Here is a 15524-nt window from a genome sequence, read left to right on the forward strand (position 1 = left end):
AGGTGTTCCAGACTTTTAACTCCCTCCTCAAACTGCCTCTGCTTCAACCATCCCTTGCCCCCAGTGACCTGGCCACCTACTTTATTAAGGAAATTGACACTATCGGGTGTAAAATCCCTAAAATCTCCCCTGCACCTCCTCAGTCCCTCTTCCCTCCCGCCCCTTCTTCAGCTCTCACACCTTTCCTAGAAGTATCTCTACAGGAGATCTACCTTCTCCAAAATCCACCCCTCCACCTGCACATCTGACCGCATTCCTTCACATCTTATCAAAACACTTGCCCCCTCCCTTCTTCCCTCCCTTAACAGCCATCTTCAACTGTTCGCTCTCCAATGGCTCCTTCCCCATTGCTTTCAAGCATGCCCATGACTCCCCTAACCTAAAAAACCCTCCCTTGACCCCACGACTACCTCCAGTTATCCCCCATCTCCCTCCTACCCTTCCTCTCCAAACTCCTGGAGCAAGTTGTCTACACCCGCTGTCTCAAATTCTTCTCCTCCAATTCTCTCCTTGACACCCTCCAATCTGGCTTCCGTCCCCTTCACTGCACAGAAACTGCCCTCTTAAAGGTCACCAATGATCTTCTTACCCAATCCAAGGGCCTCTACTCTATCCTAATCCTCCTCAACCTTTCAGCTGCCTTCGACAATATGGACCACCCCCTTCTCCTGGAAACATTATCCAACCTTGGCTTCACTGACACTGTCCACTCCTGGTTCTCCTCTGATCATTCTGGCTGCTCATTCCCAATCTCTTTAGCGGGCTCCTCCTCTGCCTCCCACCCACTAACTGTGGGGGGTCCCTCAAGGTTCAGTTCTATGTCCTTTTCTATTCTCCATCTACATCCACTCCTTTGGAGAACTCATTCACTCCCATGGCTTCAACGACCACCTCTCTGCAATTGATACTGAAATTTACCTATCCAGCCCTGATCTCTCTCCTCTCTGGAGTCTCCATCTCCTCCTGCCTTCACTAATCTCTACTTGGATGTCCTTCTGTCACCCCAGCTTAACATGTCCCAAACAGAACTCTTTATCTTCCCACCCAAACCCTTTCACCCTGACTTTAGCATCACTGTGGATGTCACCACCATCCTTCCTGTCTCATAAGCCTGTAACCTTGGCTTTATCCTTGACTCCTGTCTCTCATCTATCACTAAATCCTGTCAGTCCCACCTTCACAACATCGCTAAAACCATCCTGTTCTCTCCATACAAACTGCTACCAAATCAATACAATCATTTAACCTATCCTGCCTTGATTACTGTCCCCCTTGTCTGATTGACTCTCCCCCTTGTCCCCCCCTTGTCCCCCCTCCACCCCCCATCTTACCTCCTTCACTTCCCCACAGCACCTGTATATATGTATATATGTTTGTACATATTTATTACTCTATTTATTTATTCATTTTACTTGTTCATATCTATTCAATTTATTTTATTTTGTTAGTATGTTTGGTTTTGTTCTCTGTCTCCCCCTTTTAGACTGTGAGCCCACTGTTGGGTAGGGACTGTCTCTATATGTTGCCAATTTGTACTTCCCAAGCGCTTAGTACAGTGCTCTGCACACAGTAAGCGCTCAATAAATGCGATTGATGATGATGATGATGATGAGTGATTGACCGACAGTGTAGGAGCTGGGCTGCGCGGAGCGCTGGGGTTGGGCCTGCCCCGGCAAGGCGCTGCTCTGGCCGGTAGGGGGCGGTAGGGAGCGCTGGGGCTTCCGAGGGCGGCGCGCCACCGTGGGGCCGGAGGGGGAAAGGCAGGGAGAGGGCGATGGCGGCCGGCGGCCGTTGGCAGGAGGTGGGCGGCCGTTGGCAGGAGGAGGGTGGAAGTGGCTCGCGGGTCCCGGAGGGCGGGGCGGGGCCGGGCCGGGCCGGGGAGGAGCCCTTTGCCCGGGAAGAGCGAGGCGACGGTCGGGCCGGCGGAGCCGGGTGTGGCTGAGGCGTCGAGGAGGAGTCGGGGCCCTGAGAAGGAGCCGCCACGCCCGGGACCAGCGGGGAGCCACCACAATTAGCACGTGAGGCCGCAGGCACCGCCCTGTGGGTAGAGCTGATCTCCTCCACCGGAATACGGGGGGGTGCTTTGGACAGAATTTATCTTTTCCACAAGATTTAGGGGACGATTTGGGTAGAGTTTATCAATCAATCAATCAATCGTATTTATTGAGCGCTTACTATGTGCAGAGCACTGTACTAAGCGCTTGGGAAGTACAAATTGGCAACACATAGAGACAGTCCCTACCCAACAGTGGGCTCACAGTCTAAAAGGGGGAGACAGAGAACAGAACCAAACATACCAACAAAATAAAATCAATAGGATAGAAATGTACAAGTAAAATAAATAAATAAATAAATAAATAGAGTAATAAATATGTACAACCATATATACATATATACAGGTGCTGTGGGGAAGGGAAGGAGGTAAGATGGGGGGATGGAGAGGGGGACGAGGGGGAGAGGAGGGAAGGGGCTCAGTCTGGGAAGGCCTCCTGGAGGAGGTGAGCTCAGCAGGGCCTTGAAGGGAGGAAGAGAGCTAGCTTGGCGGAGGGGCAGAGGGAGGGCATTCCAGGCCCGGGGGATGACGTGGGCCAGGGGTCGACGGCGGGACAGGCGAGAACGAGGTACAGTGAGGAGATTAGCGGTGGAGGAGCGGAGGGTGTGGGCTGGGCAGTAGAAGGAGAGAAGGGAGGTGAGGTAGGAGGGGGCGAGGTGATGGACAGCCTTGAAGCCCAGGGTGAGGAGTTTCTGCCTGATGCGCAGATTGATTGGTAGCCACTGGAGATTTTTGAGGAGGGGAGTTATATGCCCAGAGCGTTTCTGGACAAAGATAATCCGGGCAGCAGCATGAAGTATGGATTGAAGTGGAGAGAGACACGAGGACGGGAGATGAGAGAGAAGGCTGGTGCAGTAGTCCAGACGGGATAGGATGAGAGCTTGAATGAGCAGGGTAGCAGTTTGGATGGAGAGGAAAGGGCGGATCTTGGCAATGTTGCGGAGCTGAGACCGGCAGGTTTTGGTGATGGCTTGGATGTGAGGGGTGAATGAGAGAGCGGAGTCGAGGATGACACCAAGGTTGCGGGCTTGTGAGACGGGAAGGATGGTAGTGCCGTCAACAGAGATGGGAAAGTCAGGGAGAGGACAAGGTTTGGGAGGGAAGACAAGGAGCTCAGTCTTTGACATGTTGAGCTTTAGGTGGCGGGTGGACATCCAGATGGAGATGTCCTGAAGGCAGGAGGAGATGCGAGCCTGGAGGGAGGGGGAGAGAGCAGGGGCAGAGATGTAGATCTGGGTGTCATCAGCGTAGAGATGATAGTTGAAGCCGTGGGAGCAAATGAGGTCACCAAGGGAGTGAGTGTAGATTGAGAACAGAAGGGGACCAAGCACTGAACCTTGGGGAACCCCCACAGTAAGAGGATGGGAGGGGGAGGAGGAGCCTGCAAAAGAGACTGAGAAAGAACGACCGGAGAGATAAGAGGAGAACCAGGAGAGGACGGAGTCTGTGAAGCCAAGGTCAGATAGCGTGTTGAGGAGAAGGGGGTGGTCCACAGTGTCAAAGGCAGCTGAGAGGTCGAGGAGGATTAGGACAGAATATGAGCCGTTGGATTTGGCAAGCAGGAGGTCATTGGTGACCTTTGAGAGGGCAGTTTCCGTGGAATGAGTTTATCTCTTCCACGGTGATTTGGGGGGCGGTGCTGTGAGCTGAGTTTACCTCCACAGGGATTGGGGCTACTTGGGCAGAGATTACCTCCACCCCAGGAATTGGTGGAATCTTTGGGCAGACTTCATGTCCCCCACAGGGTTTGGGGGCCCCTCGAGAGTTTGCCCCCACTACAGGGATTGGGGGTGGGGGGACTCTTCGGGCAGAGTTGCTCTCCAAAGGGGAGGGCAGGGGCACACTCCTCAGAGTTCGGCCGCCATTGGAGGAGCGAGGTGGGCGAGCGGCCCACACGGGGACGCGGGGACGCCGAGGCCTCCGTGTGAAGCCCGGGCCGGGATCGATCTCGGGGCCGCATTCTCAGGGCGGGCTCCGTGGGAGGCCCCGGGACTCGGGGCGCTGAGGTAAATTCACTGGGTCTAGCGGGTGAGCCGGCGAACCGACTGGCCGCTGACACTGAAGGAAAATCCAGGAAGATCGATCGAAAGGAGAGTGTGGCAAGTGGTATCAGTCGTCGTAATGGTATTTATTAAGTGCTTTCTCCGTGCAGAGCACTGTGCTAATTACACAGGTGAAAATTAGACACGGGGCCTGGCCCTCAAGGGCCTTAGATCTCAGGCTAAGGGGCGAGAAGGTGACAGGCACAGAGGGGACAGTGAAACGATACCGACAGAAAAACAGTATAAATGACCGGGACAATGATATACACAACAACGGGGATAGGACTGTGGGGCCGACAGGGAATTACAGGTAGGGGGGGCAAGGGACTGTAAGGATATGGACGTAACTGCTTTGTGTCTGTGGTGGTCAATCCTTAGTGCTTGAGGGCGTGAGAGACATGTAAACTCGTGAGGAAGGAATGTGTCATTTATAGTGCTTTACTGTAATCTCCCAAGCGCTTAGTACCGTGCTGGGCACACACAGTAAGCACTCGATAAATACGATGGAAGAGCAGAGGTGCCACAGTAAAGAGAAAATAGGATGGGGTGCTGAGAGATTAGTGAGAGAAGGGAACCTGGGGGAGATAGGCTTTTAGCAGGACTTTGCAGGTGGGCAGATGGGGCTCCAGGGAAGGGGTAGGTAGGGTGAGAGCCTGTGATTGAGAGCTAGAGCGAGGAGATGGAGGCACAGGTGAGGCACCAGGTGGTAGCTTCACTTCACTTCACTGTTTGGCCTGAGTTGTAGTGGGAGAGGAGTGAGACTAGGTGGGAGGGAAGCGAGCTGATGGAGTGCCCTAATGCCGACTGTGAAGAGTTTCTGCCTGAGGTGTAGGTGGACGGGTAACTGTCGGAGATGTAATGGGATGGGGGAGATATGGACTCAATGGTTTTTCTTTTTTTCTTTTAAGAAAAATGATCCAGGCAGCAGAGTGAAGGTTGGAACTGGGGAAACGGGAGGCTAGAGGCAGAAGAGGAAGGTCAGTGATGAGGCTTATGCAGTAGTTGAGATGGGATACAAGTGGTCAGATCAGCCTGGTAACAGATTTCAATCTCAATAGATTTATCAATCAGTGGATTTATTGAGTGCTTTTTACGTGCAGAGCACTGTACCAAGCACTTCGGAGAGTACAACAGAATTAACAGACACATTATCAGCCCATAACGAGTTTACGGCCAAGAAGAGATGCCCCCCTGAACTATTACATCACTGAAAGAGCTATCTGACCCAGCATCGTCAGTCAATAGGTCGTATTTTACTGAGCGCTTGCTGTGTGCAGAGCACCGTACTAAGCACTTGGGAGAGTACCGTAGAACAGAGTGGGTAGACATGTTTTCTGCCCACAGTGAGTTCAGAGCCTGTAGTTTCTATAGCTATGTCACTCATCTATAATTAAGTACAAAGTTCTTATTAGCTTATTGTAAATATCACGGGCCTGGAAGTTAGAGGACCTGGGTTCTAATAATAATAACAATAATAATAATAATGATAGCATTTATTAAGTGCTTACTATGTGCAAAGCACTGTTCTAAGCGCTGGGGAGGTTAGAAGGTGATCAGGTGGGGCTCACAGTCTCAATCCCCATTTATAGATGAGGTAACTGAGGCACAGAGAAGTTAAGTGAATTGCCCAAAGTCATAAAGCTGACAATTGGTGGAGCTGGGATTCAAGCCCATGACCTCTGATGCCAAAGCACGTGCTCTTTCCACTGAGCCACACTGCTTCTCATATAATAATGCCGACTGTGAAGAGTTTCTGCCTGAGGTGGAGGCGGACGGGTAACTGTCGGAGATGTAATGGGATGGGCAAGTAGCTTGCCCCCACCTCCCCTTCAAAGGCTTACTGAAGGCACAACTCCTCCAAGAAGCCTTCCCTGTCCGAGCCCTCCTCTCCTCTTCTCCCACTCCCTTTTGGGTCGCCCTGACTTGCTCCCTTCATTCATTCCCCCCTCCCAGCCACACGACACTTGTTTCTATGCATATCTTTAATTAATGTATTTATTCATTCATTTTTAAATTTATTTCTGTATATCAATGCCTGACCCATCCTCTAGACTACAAGCTTATTTTGGGCAGGGAACACCTTTGTTTGTTGTTGTATCATATGCTCCTAAGCGCTTAGTCCAGTGATTTGCACACAGCAAGCGCTCAATGAATACGACCGAATGAAAAGAAGCATAATGTTTAAAAACAAGGTAACGATAAGAATAATAATTATGGTATGCTAACACATAGCACTTACTATACTGTACAGTTATGGCACTGTATTAAGCACTGGGGTGGATAGGAGCAAATTGGGTGGGACACAGTTCCTGTCCCATATGGGGCTCACAGTCTCAATCCATATTTTACAGATGAGGTAACTGAGGCCCAGGGAAGTGAAGTGACTTCTCCAAGGTCAAACAGCAGACAAGTGGCAGAGCCGGGATTAGAACCCATGGCTCTCTGATGCTCAGGCCCATGCTCTAAACGCTATGCCATGCTGCTTCCATGCTGCTGACCTTGGAACCTGCCATCTATTCACAACATTGTTCCCGTGAGAAAATTGTTTCTAGCTAAGAATAGTTATTCTTAGCTCATGAGTTTTAGGAACCAGTTGTGTCCAAGGTCTGAGGATTGCCTGCTTGAGTAGTAGTAGTAGTAATAGTAGTAGTAGTAGTAGTTGTTGTAGTAGTAGTAGTAGTAGTAGTAGTAGTAGCAGCAGCAGCAGTAGTACTAGTAGTTGTTGCACACTCGCTTGGAGCTCCTTGTGGACAGGGAATGTGCCTGCCAACTCTGTCATATTGTATTCTCCCAAATGCTTAGTACAAGTGATCTGCACACAGTAACTGCTCAGTAAATACCGTTGATTAACTACAACAGAAAAGTAAGGCACTTGCCCTGCCCATGAAGAGCTTGTGTTGTAATGGGGGAAGCAGATTTCAAAATATCTAACAGTAGAATCAGAATACATTATTGAGAGTACAGTCAAATATAGTCCGTCCCCCCCACCTGCCCACCCGGTGCTGAGGGAAAGTATAAATATAAACTCTGATAATAAAATGAAAGATATAAAGATATAGATACATCAGTATCTGCTTTAGAGGGAAGCAGTGTGGCCTAGAGGAAAGAGCACGGGCCTGGGCGTGAGGGGACGTGGGTTCTAATCGCAGCTCTACCACTTGTCTGCTGTGTGATCTTGGGCAGTCACTTAACTGAGTCTCTGTGCCTCAGTTACCTCATCTGTAAAGTGGGAATTCAGACTGGAAGCCCCACGTGGGACATGGACTGTGTCCTACCTGATTATCTTATACCTACCCCAGCACTTAGTACAATGCATGGCACATAGTAAATGTTTAACAAATGCCATCTAAAAAAATTGCGGCCATTGGGTTGAAGAAACGAGGGGTGCTGGGAGTTAGTCAGGGAAGACTTGATCCAGGAGCTGGGATTTTAGGAGGGCTCTGAAGCTGGGGAGGGCTGAGGTCTGGTACATAGATAATAATAATGATAATGGTAATAATGGTAATTGTTAAGCGCTTACTATGTGCCAAGCACTGTTCAAAGCACTGGGGCAGGTACAGGTTACTCAGTTTGGACACAGTCTCTGTCCCACATGGGCCTCACACTCTTAATCCATTTTACAGATGAGGTAACAGGCCCAGAGGAGTGAAGTGACGTTCCCAAGGTCAGTCAATCAATCAATCAATCAATCAATCAGTCGTATTTATTGAGCTCTTACTGTGTGCAGAGCACTGTACTAAGTGCTTGGGAAGTACAAGTTGGCAACATATAGCGACAGTCCCTACCCAACAGTGGGCTCACAGTCTAGAAGGGGGAGATAGAGAACAAAACCAAACATATTCACAAAATAAAATAAATAGAATAGATATGTACTAGCAAAATAAATAAGTAAATAAATAAATAAATAAATAGAGTAATAAATATGTACAAACATATATACATATATACAGGTGCTGTGGGGAAGGGAAGGAGGTAAGATGGGGGGATGGAGAGAGGGACGAGGGGGAGAGGAAAGAGGCGGCTCGGTCTGGGAAGGCCTCCTGGAGGAGATGAGCTCTCAGTAGGGCCTTGAAGGGAGGAAGAGAGCTAGCTTGGCGGATGGGCTGAGGGAGGGCATTCCAGGCCCGGGGGATGATGTGGGCCGGGGGTCGATGGCGGGACAGGCGAGAAAGAGGCACGGTGAGGAGATTAGCGGCAGAGGAGTGGAGGGTGCGGGCTGGGCTGGAGAAGGAGGGAAGGGAGGTGAGGTAGGAGGGGGCGAGGTGATGGACAGCCTTGAAGCCGACGGTGAGGAGTTTCTGCCTGATGTGCAGATTGATTGGTAGCCACTGGAGATTTTTGAGGAGGGGAGTAACATGCCCAGAGCATTTCTGGAAAAAATCAATCCGGGCAGCAGCATGAAGTATGGATTGAAGTGGGGAGAGACACAAGGATGGGAGATCAGGGAGGAGGTTGATGCAGTAGTCCAGACGATATAGGATGAGAGCTTAAATGAGCAGGGTAGCAGTTTGGATGGAGAGGAAAGGGCAGATCTTGGCAACGTTGCAGAGCTGAGACCGGCAGGATTTGGTGATGGCTTGGATATGAGGGGTGAATGAGAGAGCGGAGTCGAGGATTAATCAATGAATCATATTTATTGAGCACCTACTGTGTGCAGAGCACTGTACTAAGCGCTTGGGTACAAGTTGGCAACATATAGAGACAGTCCCTACCCAACAGTGGGCTCACAGTCTAAAAGGGGGAGACAGAGAACAAAACCAAACATACTAACAAAATGAAATAAATAGAATAGATATGTACAAGTAAAATACATACATAAATTAATAGAGTAATAAATATGTACAAACATATATACATATATACAGGTGCTGTGGGGAGGGGAAGGAGGTAAGATGAGGGGGATGGAGGGGGGACGAGGGGGAGAGGAAGGAAGGGGCTCAGTCTGGGAAGGCCTCCTGGAGGAGGTGAGCTCTCAGTAGGGCCTTGAAGGGAGGAAGATAGCTAGCTTGGTGGATGGGCAGAGGGAGGGCATTCCAGGCCCCGGGGGATGACGTGGGCCGGGGGTCGACGGCGGGACAGGCGAGAACGAGGCACGGTGAGGAGATTAGCGGCAGAGGAGTGGCGGGTACGGGCTGGGCTGTAGAAGGAGAGAAGGGAGGTGAGGTAGGAGGGGTCGAGGTGATGGAGAGCCTTCAAGCCGAGGAGGATGACACCAAGGTTGCGGGCTTGTGAGACGGGAAGGATGGTAGTGCTGTAAACAGTGATGGGAATGTCAGGGAGAGGGCAGGGTTTGGGAGGGAAGAGAAGGAGTTCAGTCTTGGACATGTTGAGTTTTAGGTGGCGGGCAGACATCCAGATGGAGATGTCCTGAAGGCAGGAGGAGATACCAGCCTGGAGGGAGGGCGAGAGAGCAGGGGCAGAGATGTAGATTTGGGTGTCATCAGCGTAGAGATGATAGTTGAAGCCGTGGGAGCGAATGAGGTCACCAAGGGAGTGAGTGTAGATCGAGAACAGAAGGGGACCGAGAACTGAACCTAGGGGAACTCCCACAGTAAGGGGATGGGAGGGGGAGGAGGAGCCACAAAAGAGACAGAGAATGAACGACTGGAGAGACAAGAGGAGAACCAGGAGAGGACGGAGTCTGTGAAGCCAAGGTTGGATAGCGTGTTGAGGAGAAGGGGGTGGTCCACAGTATCGAAGGCAGCTGAGAGGTCGAGGAGGATTAGGTTAGAATATGAGCCATGGGATTTGGCAAGCAGGAGGTCATTGGTGACCTTGGAGAGGGCAGTTTCCATGGAATGTAGGGGACAGAAGCCAGACTGGAGGGGGTCGAGGAGACAGTTGGTGTTGAGGAATTCGAGGCAGCGCGTGTAGACAACTCATTCAAGGAGTTTGGAAAGGAATGGTAGGAGGGAGTTGGGTCACACAGCAGACATTTGGTGGAGCCGGGATTAGAACCCAAGTCCTTCTGATCCCAGGCCTGTGGCTCTATCCACTAAGCCACGCTGCTTCTCTGGAGAAAGAGGGGGCTTTTCTTACCCTTTTATATGTTGAGCAATGAGAAGAGGTGCCCATATGTTGAAGGGGAAAGGTTAGCCCATCCCTAGCCCCGCAGCACTTATGTGCATATCCTCATACTCTCTCATGCCCCCATCTGAAATTCATTTTACTGTCTGTCTCCCCTTCTAGATTGAAAACTCCTTGTGGGCAGGGAATATGTATACCAACTCTACTGTATTGTACTCTGCCAAGTGCGTAGTACAGTGGTCAGTAACACAGTCTGCACTCAGTGAATACCATTGAGTGATTGATTAAATGAAATGAATTTTTGCAGGTGGGTGGATTCCTTTTAAGGGCTAGAAGATTTTTTTGAACCTATCTACCAGGCTGTGGTTTGGGTCTATATTTTTCTCTTTGTCATGTGTACATATATAGCACTGATTTGGGTTTTCCTGTCTCTGGGTTAGAAAGCTCATTGAAGCCTGGGATTGCTTTATGTACTTCCTCTGTAATTTCCAGAAGACTTGGTAGAGAAGCAGTGTGGCCTACTGGAAAGAGCCGGGCTTGGAAGTCAGACGACATGGGTTCAGATCCCGGCTCCGCCACTTGTCTGCTGTGTGACTTTGGGCAAATCACTTAACTTCTTGGCGCATCAGTTACCTCATCTGTAAAATGGGGATTAAGACTGTGAGCCCCACCTGGGACAACCTGATAACTTTGTATCTATCCCAGCGCCTAGAACAGTGTTTAGCACATAGTGCTCAACAAATATCATTATTGTCATTACAGTGCTCAACAAAGGGTGAATGATTGGTGGATTCACTGTCCTAAACATGCACACACAAACACGCACACACAAACACGCACGCACGCACACACACACACACACGTGTGTGTGTGTGTGTATATGTATACATACATATGTACATGCGTACCCCAATGTTCAGGGGTTTAAATTTTAAAATCCAACATGTTTTAACAACAGTCCCATTAGATAGATAATTGGAAAATTTCCCAACTTCCATTTCTTTCTGGGAGAAAATCAGGCACAGGTAAATTTTTTAATTAAATGGAGATAATAATAATAATGGCATTTATTAAGCGCTTACTATGTGTAAAGCACTGTTCTAAGTGCTTGGGAGGTTACAAGGTGATCAGGTTGTCCCACGTGGGGCTCACAGTCTTAATCCCCATTTTACAGATGAGGTAACTGATGCACCGAGATATAAAGCATGTCCAGGGAATGAATGGAAGACCTGTGAAAAGAACGCTCGCTCTTTTTGTTTGTTTGTTTGTTTTACTCCTTTAGGTTTAAGTGGGAAAAAAAGCAGGAACTGATTAAGATTTTCAGTGGTGCCAGCAATTGAGTTTAGGCATGCTCAGAAGCCAGGGCAGGACTTCTCCCTCCCATTCAGCATGGCTCAATGGAGAGAGCACAGGCTTTGGAGTCAGAGGTCATGTGTTCAAATCCCAGCTCCGCCAATTGTCATCTGTGACTTTGGACAAGTCACTTAACTTCTCTGTGCCTCAGTTACTTATTATTTAAAATGGGGATTAAGACTGTGAGCCCCCTGTGGGACAACCTGATCACCTTGTAACCTCCCCAGCGCATAGAACAGTGCTTTGCACATAGTAAGTGCTTAATAAATGCCATTATTATTATTATTATTAACATAGGTTTTTGTTCCCTGGGAAAATATCTCCCGTATAAGAGATTGAAAAACCAAAAAGCCCGGTAAGGAGTGTCATATATTTAATTTGCTTGCACTCTTGACATATTTCATTGTATTTGCAGTGTCCTGAAACGAGCTGATTCAAGTGATTTGATAAACTACATTTTTCTTGTAGATAAAGAATAATACACAAGAAAAAATGCCAGGTAAGGAAAGGGGACTCATTTCCTGTATTATCTCTTTGGTTATGTTCTATGAACCAGTTTTCCTATTTCTTGTGACTGCATTTTTGTTTAATGCACTTAGGTAGGTCTCCCTCCAGCCTCTCACATTTTGTCAGCATGCTAGAATAAAAATAATAATTAATAAGAATTGTATTTTTTAAGCACATCCTATGTGCCAAGCCCCATACTAAGAACTGGGGTAGATATAAGATAATCAAGTCGAACACAATCCTGGTATCATACGGGGCTCCCAAACTAAGTAGTTGGGAAAACGAGGTATTGAATTTCCATTTTACAGATGAGGAAACTGAAGCACGGGGAAGTTGAGTGACTCTCCCAAGGTCACCCAGCAGGCAGGAGGCAGAGTTGGGTTTTAGAACCCAGGTCGTCTGGAAGCCTCACTGCTTCCCTAGCTGCTACCTGAGTCATCTTCTTGCACTTTCACTTCAGCATACATCTCTCTGCTCTTAAAAAAAACCCAAAACAAAACAAAAAAACCATCTAAAGACTACCCATTTCCTGCCATGCTAAAATCCGAGTCCTTACCATTGGCTTCAAAACTCTCCACCAGCTCTCTCCGTTTTACATGTTGACTCTGTTCCCCCATGACTCTGCAGTTCTGCCCAAGCTCACCACCTTACCGTCTGTCCCTCTCTCTCCAAGTCTTACACCTCTGACCTTGCCCTCTCACTGTCCCCTGGCTTATAGCTTCCCTCACCTCCCCACTCCCCACCCTCCAAATCCACCAGACCACAGCTCTCCCCATCCTTAAAGCTCTCCTTTAACACCACTTCCCCCAGGAGGCCTTCTCCGATTAATTCAAACCCTCTAGTCAATCAACCCAACAGCTACCCTTAGCATTTTTCCCTTTTCTTTGCACTCAGTGTGGGCTTAATGCGTACAGTCGATCGATCGATTCACATCTCCTCTCAAGACATTGTAAAGCTAACCGGACTGGTGTCCCAGTTTTAGGGAGCCTTGTAGTGTGGCCCTCCACTACTGTCATCAGTTCCTTCAAGCACGTTCTCTGTCCTGAAGTCTCAGGACCAGGACCTAGCCAGTGTTGGCAGTGGGAGTCCCCATGATGAAATTATACTTTAATTCCCCTTTGGAGCAAAGGTGAAGCACTTTCTGACTTCAGTCAATCAGTGGTGGCTACGGAGTCTCTGCCGTGCATGGCACGTTGACTTCAGGGCTGTGATGCTGTGTGGTGGAGTTGATTAGAGGGGTGGTGGGTTGCGCTGCACCAGCCATGCTCGGGTTCCTACCGGAGCATGGAGGGCAACGAGTGAGTAGGCGGGCAAGGGGTCAGCCCATGACAAAGTGAATACAAAGGTTTTTATATTCAGGCCCTACTGATGGCCAAATTGCCCACTGCACAGTTCCAGCACTCAGCTGGCACTTAATGATAATAATAATATTAATAATGGTAACTGTGGCATTTGTTTAGTGCTTACTGTGTGCCAGGCACTGCACTAAGCGCTAGGGAGGATTCAAGCAAATTGGATTGGACACAGTAGCCACTGCGGTCTTCTCTGTCCAAGTTAGTCCACTATTTTCCAGGATTCCTCCTGAGCCTGTCCACCTTATGAAGTACCATTGGTGGTTTTTTGTTTGCCAAACTGTCCCCAGTGATGGCCTAGCCTGATCCCAGTCATCAAAGCTGGGACTAGAACCCAGGTCTCCTGCTTCCCAGAATCAGGCTCTTTCCACAGGACCAACAGCAGGACTGGAAGCAGGAGATAGTAGAGCTGGATCTGGACTAAATAGCTGAGAAAATAGTGGAATATGCAAATTAAAATATACATCTGTGTATGTGCACGGAGTGACTTCAGGGAATGAGTGGCTGCTAAGGATAAAGGATCTGTAATCATCAATGGCTACTTACCTTCTGCAGAAAACAAATGGTGTTCGTTCAGGGGACAACCTCCCTGACGAAATGGTGCAAAGCAGGCGCAGTGAAGTTCATGTTAATGGGGCTACCCTGAAGGAAGATGATAGAGAAACCATTTTCCCAAACAGGGAAGTTAGGTTGTCATTATAGTATCCCTGCTGTTTCGAATTCAGGGACAATGATCAGACTTATCTTTTCAGAAGAAAGATTAGTCCTCTGCATCCCCAGGTAGCCCGCCATTTTTTAATATTTTTTTGTAGTTTGTTGCTGATCATTCCTTGCACCTTATCCTCTGAAGCCAACTACCTGCCCTTTCTAATCTATTGGACCCCCTCTCCGCATCCTCACCCTCAAGTGCTCACTGTGGGCAGGGGAGGTGTCTTTTTATCTTTGTATTGTACTCTCCCAAGCACTCAGTACAGTGCTCTGCACACAGTAAGTGCTCAATGAATACGATTGAATGAATGCATGAATTTACCTCCATTCTCAGTTCTAGTCCCTCGACATCCTCTGTCCTCTCTTGAGCTTATCCTCCCCTCCACATACACAAACACCTAGCCCCTCACCAGTTGGCCTCACTCAAGATCTCACTCAAAACCCTCTATGCTTCTGTGTATAAATCTAAGAGATCAGTTAAAGCCATTTTAAAGACAGAAAAATGACTGCTTTCTGTGCTTTTCCATTGAATTTGGGAACAGAATGTATTACATCATTTCATAGTACCATTTGTGGAGCAGTTATTTTCCTAAAAGATGGAGTTCCGCAGTTCAGGAGGACTCTTTATTTGTGTATTTTCTGTTTCTCTCAGAGATGTTATGCAAGAGGAAAAATAACTCAAATTGTTAAAAGATTCATTTTTAATGGGGAAAGGAGGTACAGCCTTCAGTAACTGCATTTTTTTGTTTGTTTCTTTGTCGTTGTTGTTTGTCTTTTGAAACAGTTCATACAGATCTGGACATAATGATGCGGCGCATTGAGCAGAATCCAAAGGACATTCGTGTTGTAAAGCAGTCTTTGTTGTCAATCATTTCAATTTGTGATGGAGACAGTAAGATGATTCACTGAAATTTGATCTGGGGTTCTCTTTCTTTTACATTGTGAGATCTCATGATGCACAAATGTAAAATTATTCATTTTCAAAGTTGGTCATGGATTAGGTCATTGTCTTGCCTCTGCAAAAACGTTTTTTGACATCTAATAAGTGGGAACGCGAGGGCTTTTCTTCTGTAGGAACCTGGAGTAAAGAAAGATAGTGAGCCCCGGGAGGGACCAGTACTGTGCCCAGTCTCACGATTTTGTGTCTGCCCCAGGACTTCCACAGTGTTTGGTCCCAAGTAAACACTTAGCAAAGACCATTATTATTATTCTGAAGGAATGGAGTATCTGTTCTTCCGTTAAATGGGAAGGGGTGACAGTAGAGTTAATAGTTGCAGGAGAGCAAACACCTACATTTGTAGGGATGTCAAAGAGGTGTCCTTGAGGTGAGAACTGGCCTCCACAGGCTTTCACCCAATCACGATAAGCGCTTGATCAATATGGTTGAATGAATAACAATAATGATAATAATAATAAAGGATGGATTTTGTTAAGCAATTACTATGTGCAGAGCACTGTTTTAAGCACTGGGGGGATACAAGG

General features: G+C 48.1%; 1 protein-coding gene across 1 annotated transcript in view; it reads left to right on the forward strand.

Annotated features, from left to right (window-relative positions):
• Window positions 1-1931: 1931 nt before the first annotated feature.
• LOC119949980 (telomere repeats-binding bouquet formation protein 1-like) overlaps window positions 1932-15524 on the forward strand; it is a 42478-nt gene continuing 28885 nt past the window's right edge. The window contains exons 1-3 of the mRNA XM_038771836.1: window positions 1932-2018; window positions 11891-11974; window positions 14827-14934. Coding sequence (XP_038627764.1) covers window positions 11968-11974; window positions 14827-14934 — 115 coding nt within the window. The 5' untranslated portion in view covers window positions 1932-2018; window positions 11891-11967. The remainder of the gene's footprint in view (window positions 2019-11890; window positions 11975-14826; window positions 14935-15524) is intronic.

The sequence above is a fragment of the Tachyglossus aculeatus genome, chromosome X1 (assembly GCF_015852505.1).
Source record: "Tachyglossus aculeatus isolate mTacAcu1 chromosome X1, mTacAcu1.pri, whole genome shotgun sequence".
Lineage (NCBI taxonomy): Eukaryota > Metazoa > Chordata > Mammalia > Monotremata > Tachyglossidae > Tachyglossus > Tachyglossus aculeatus.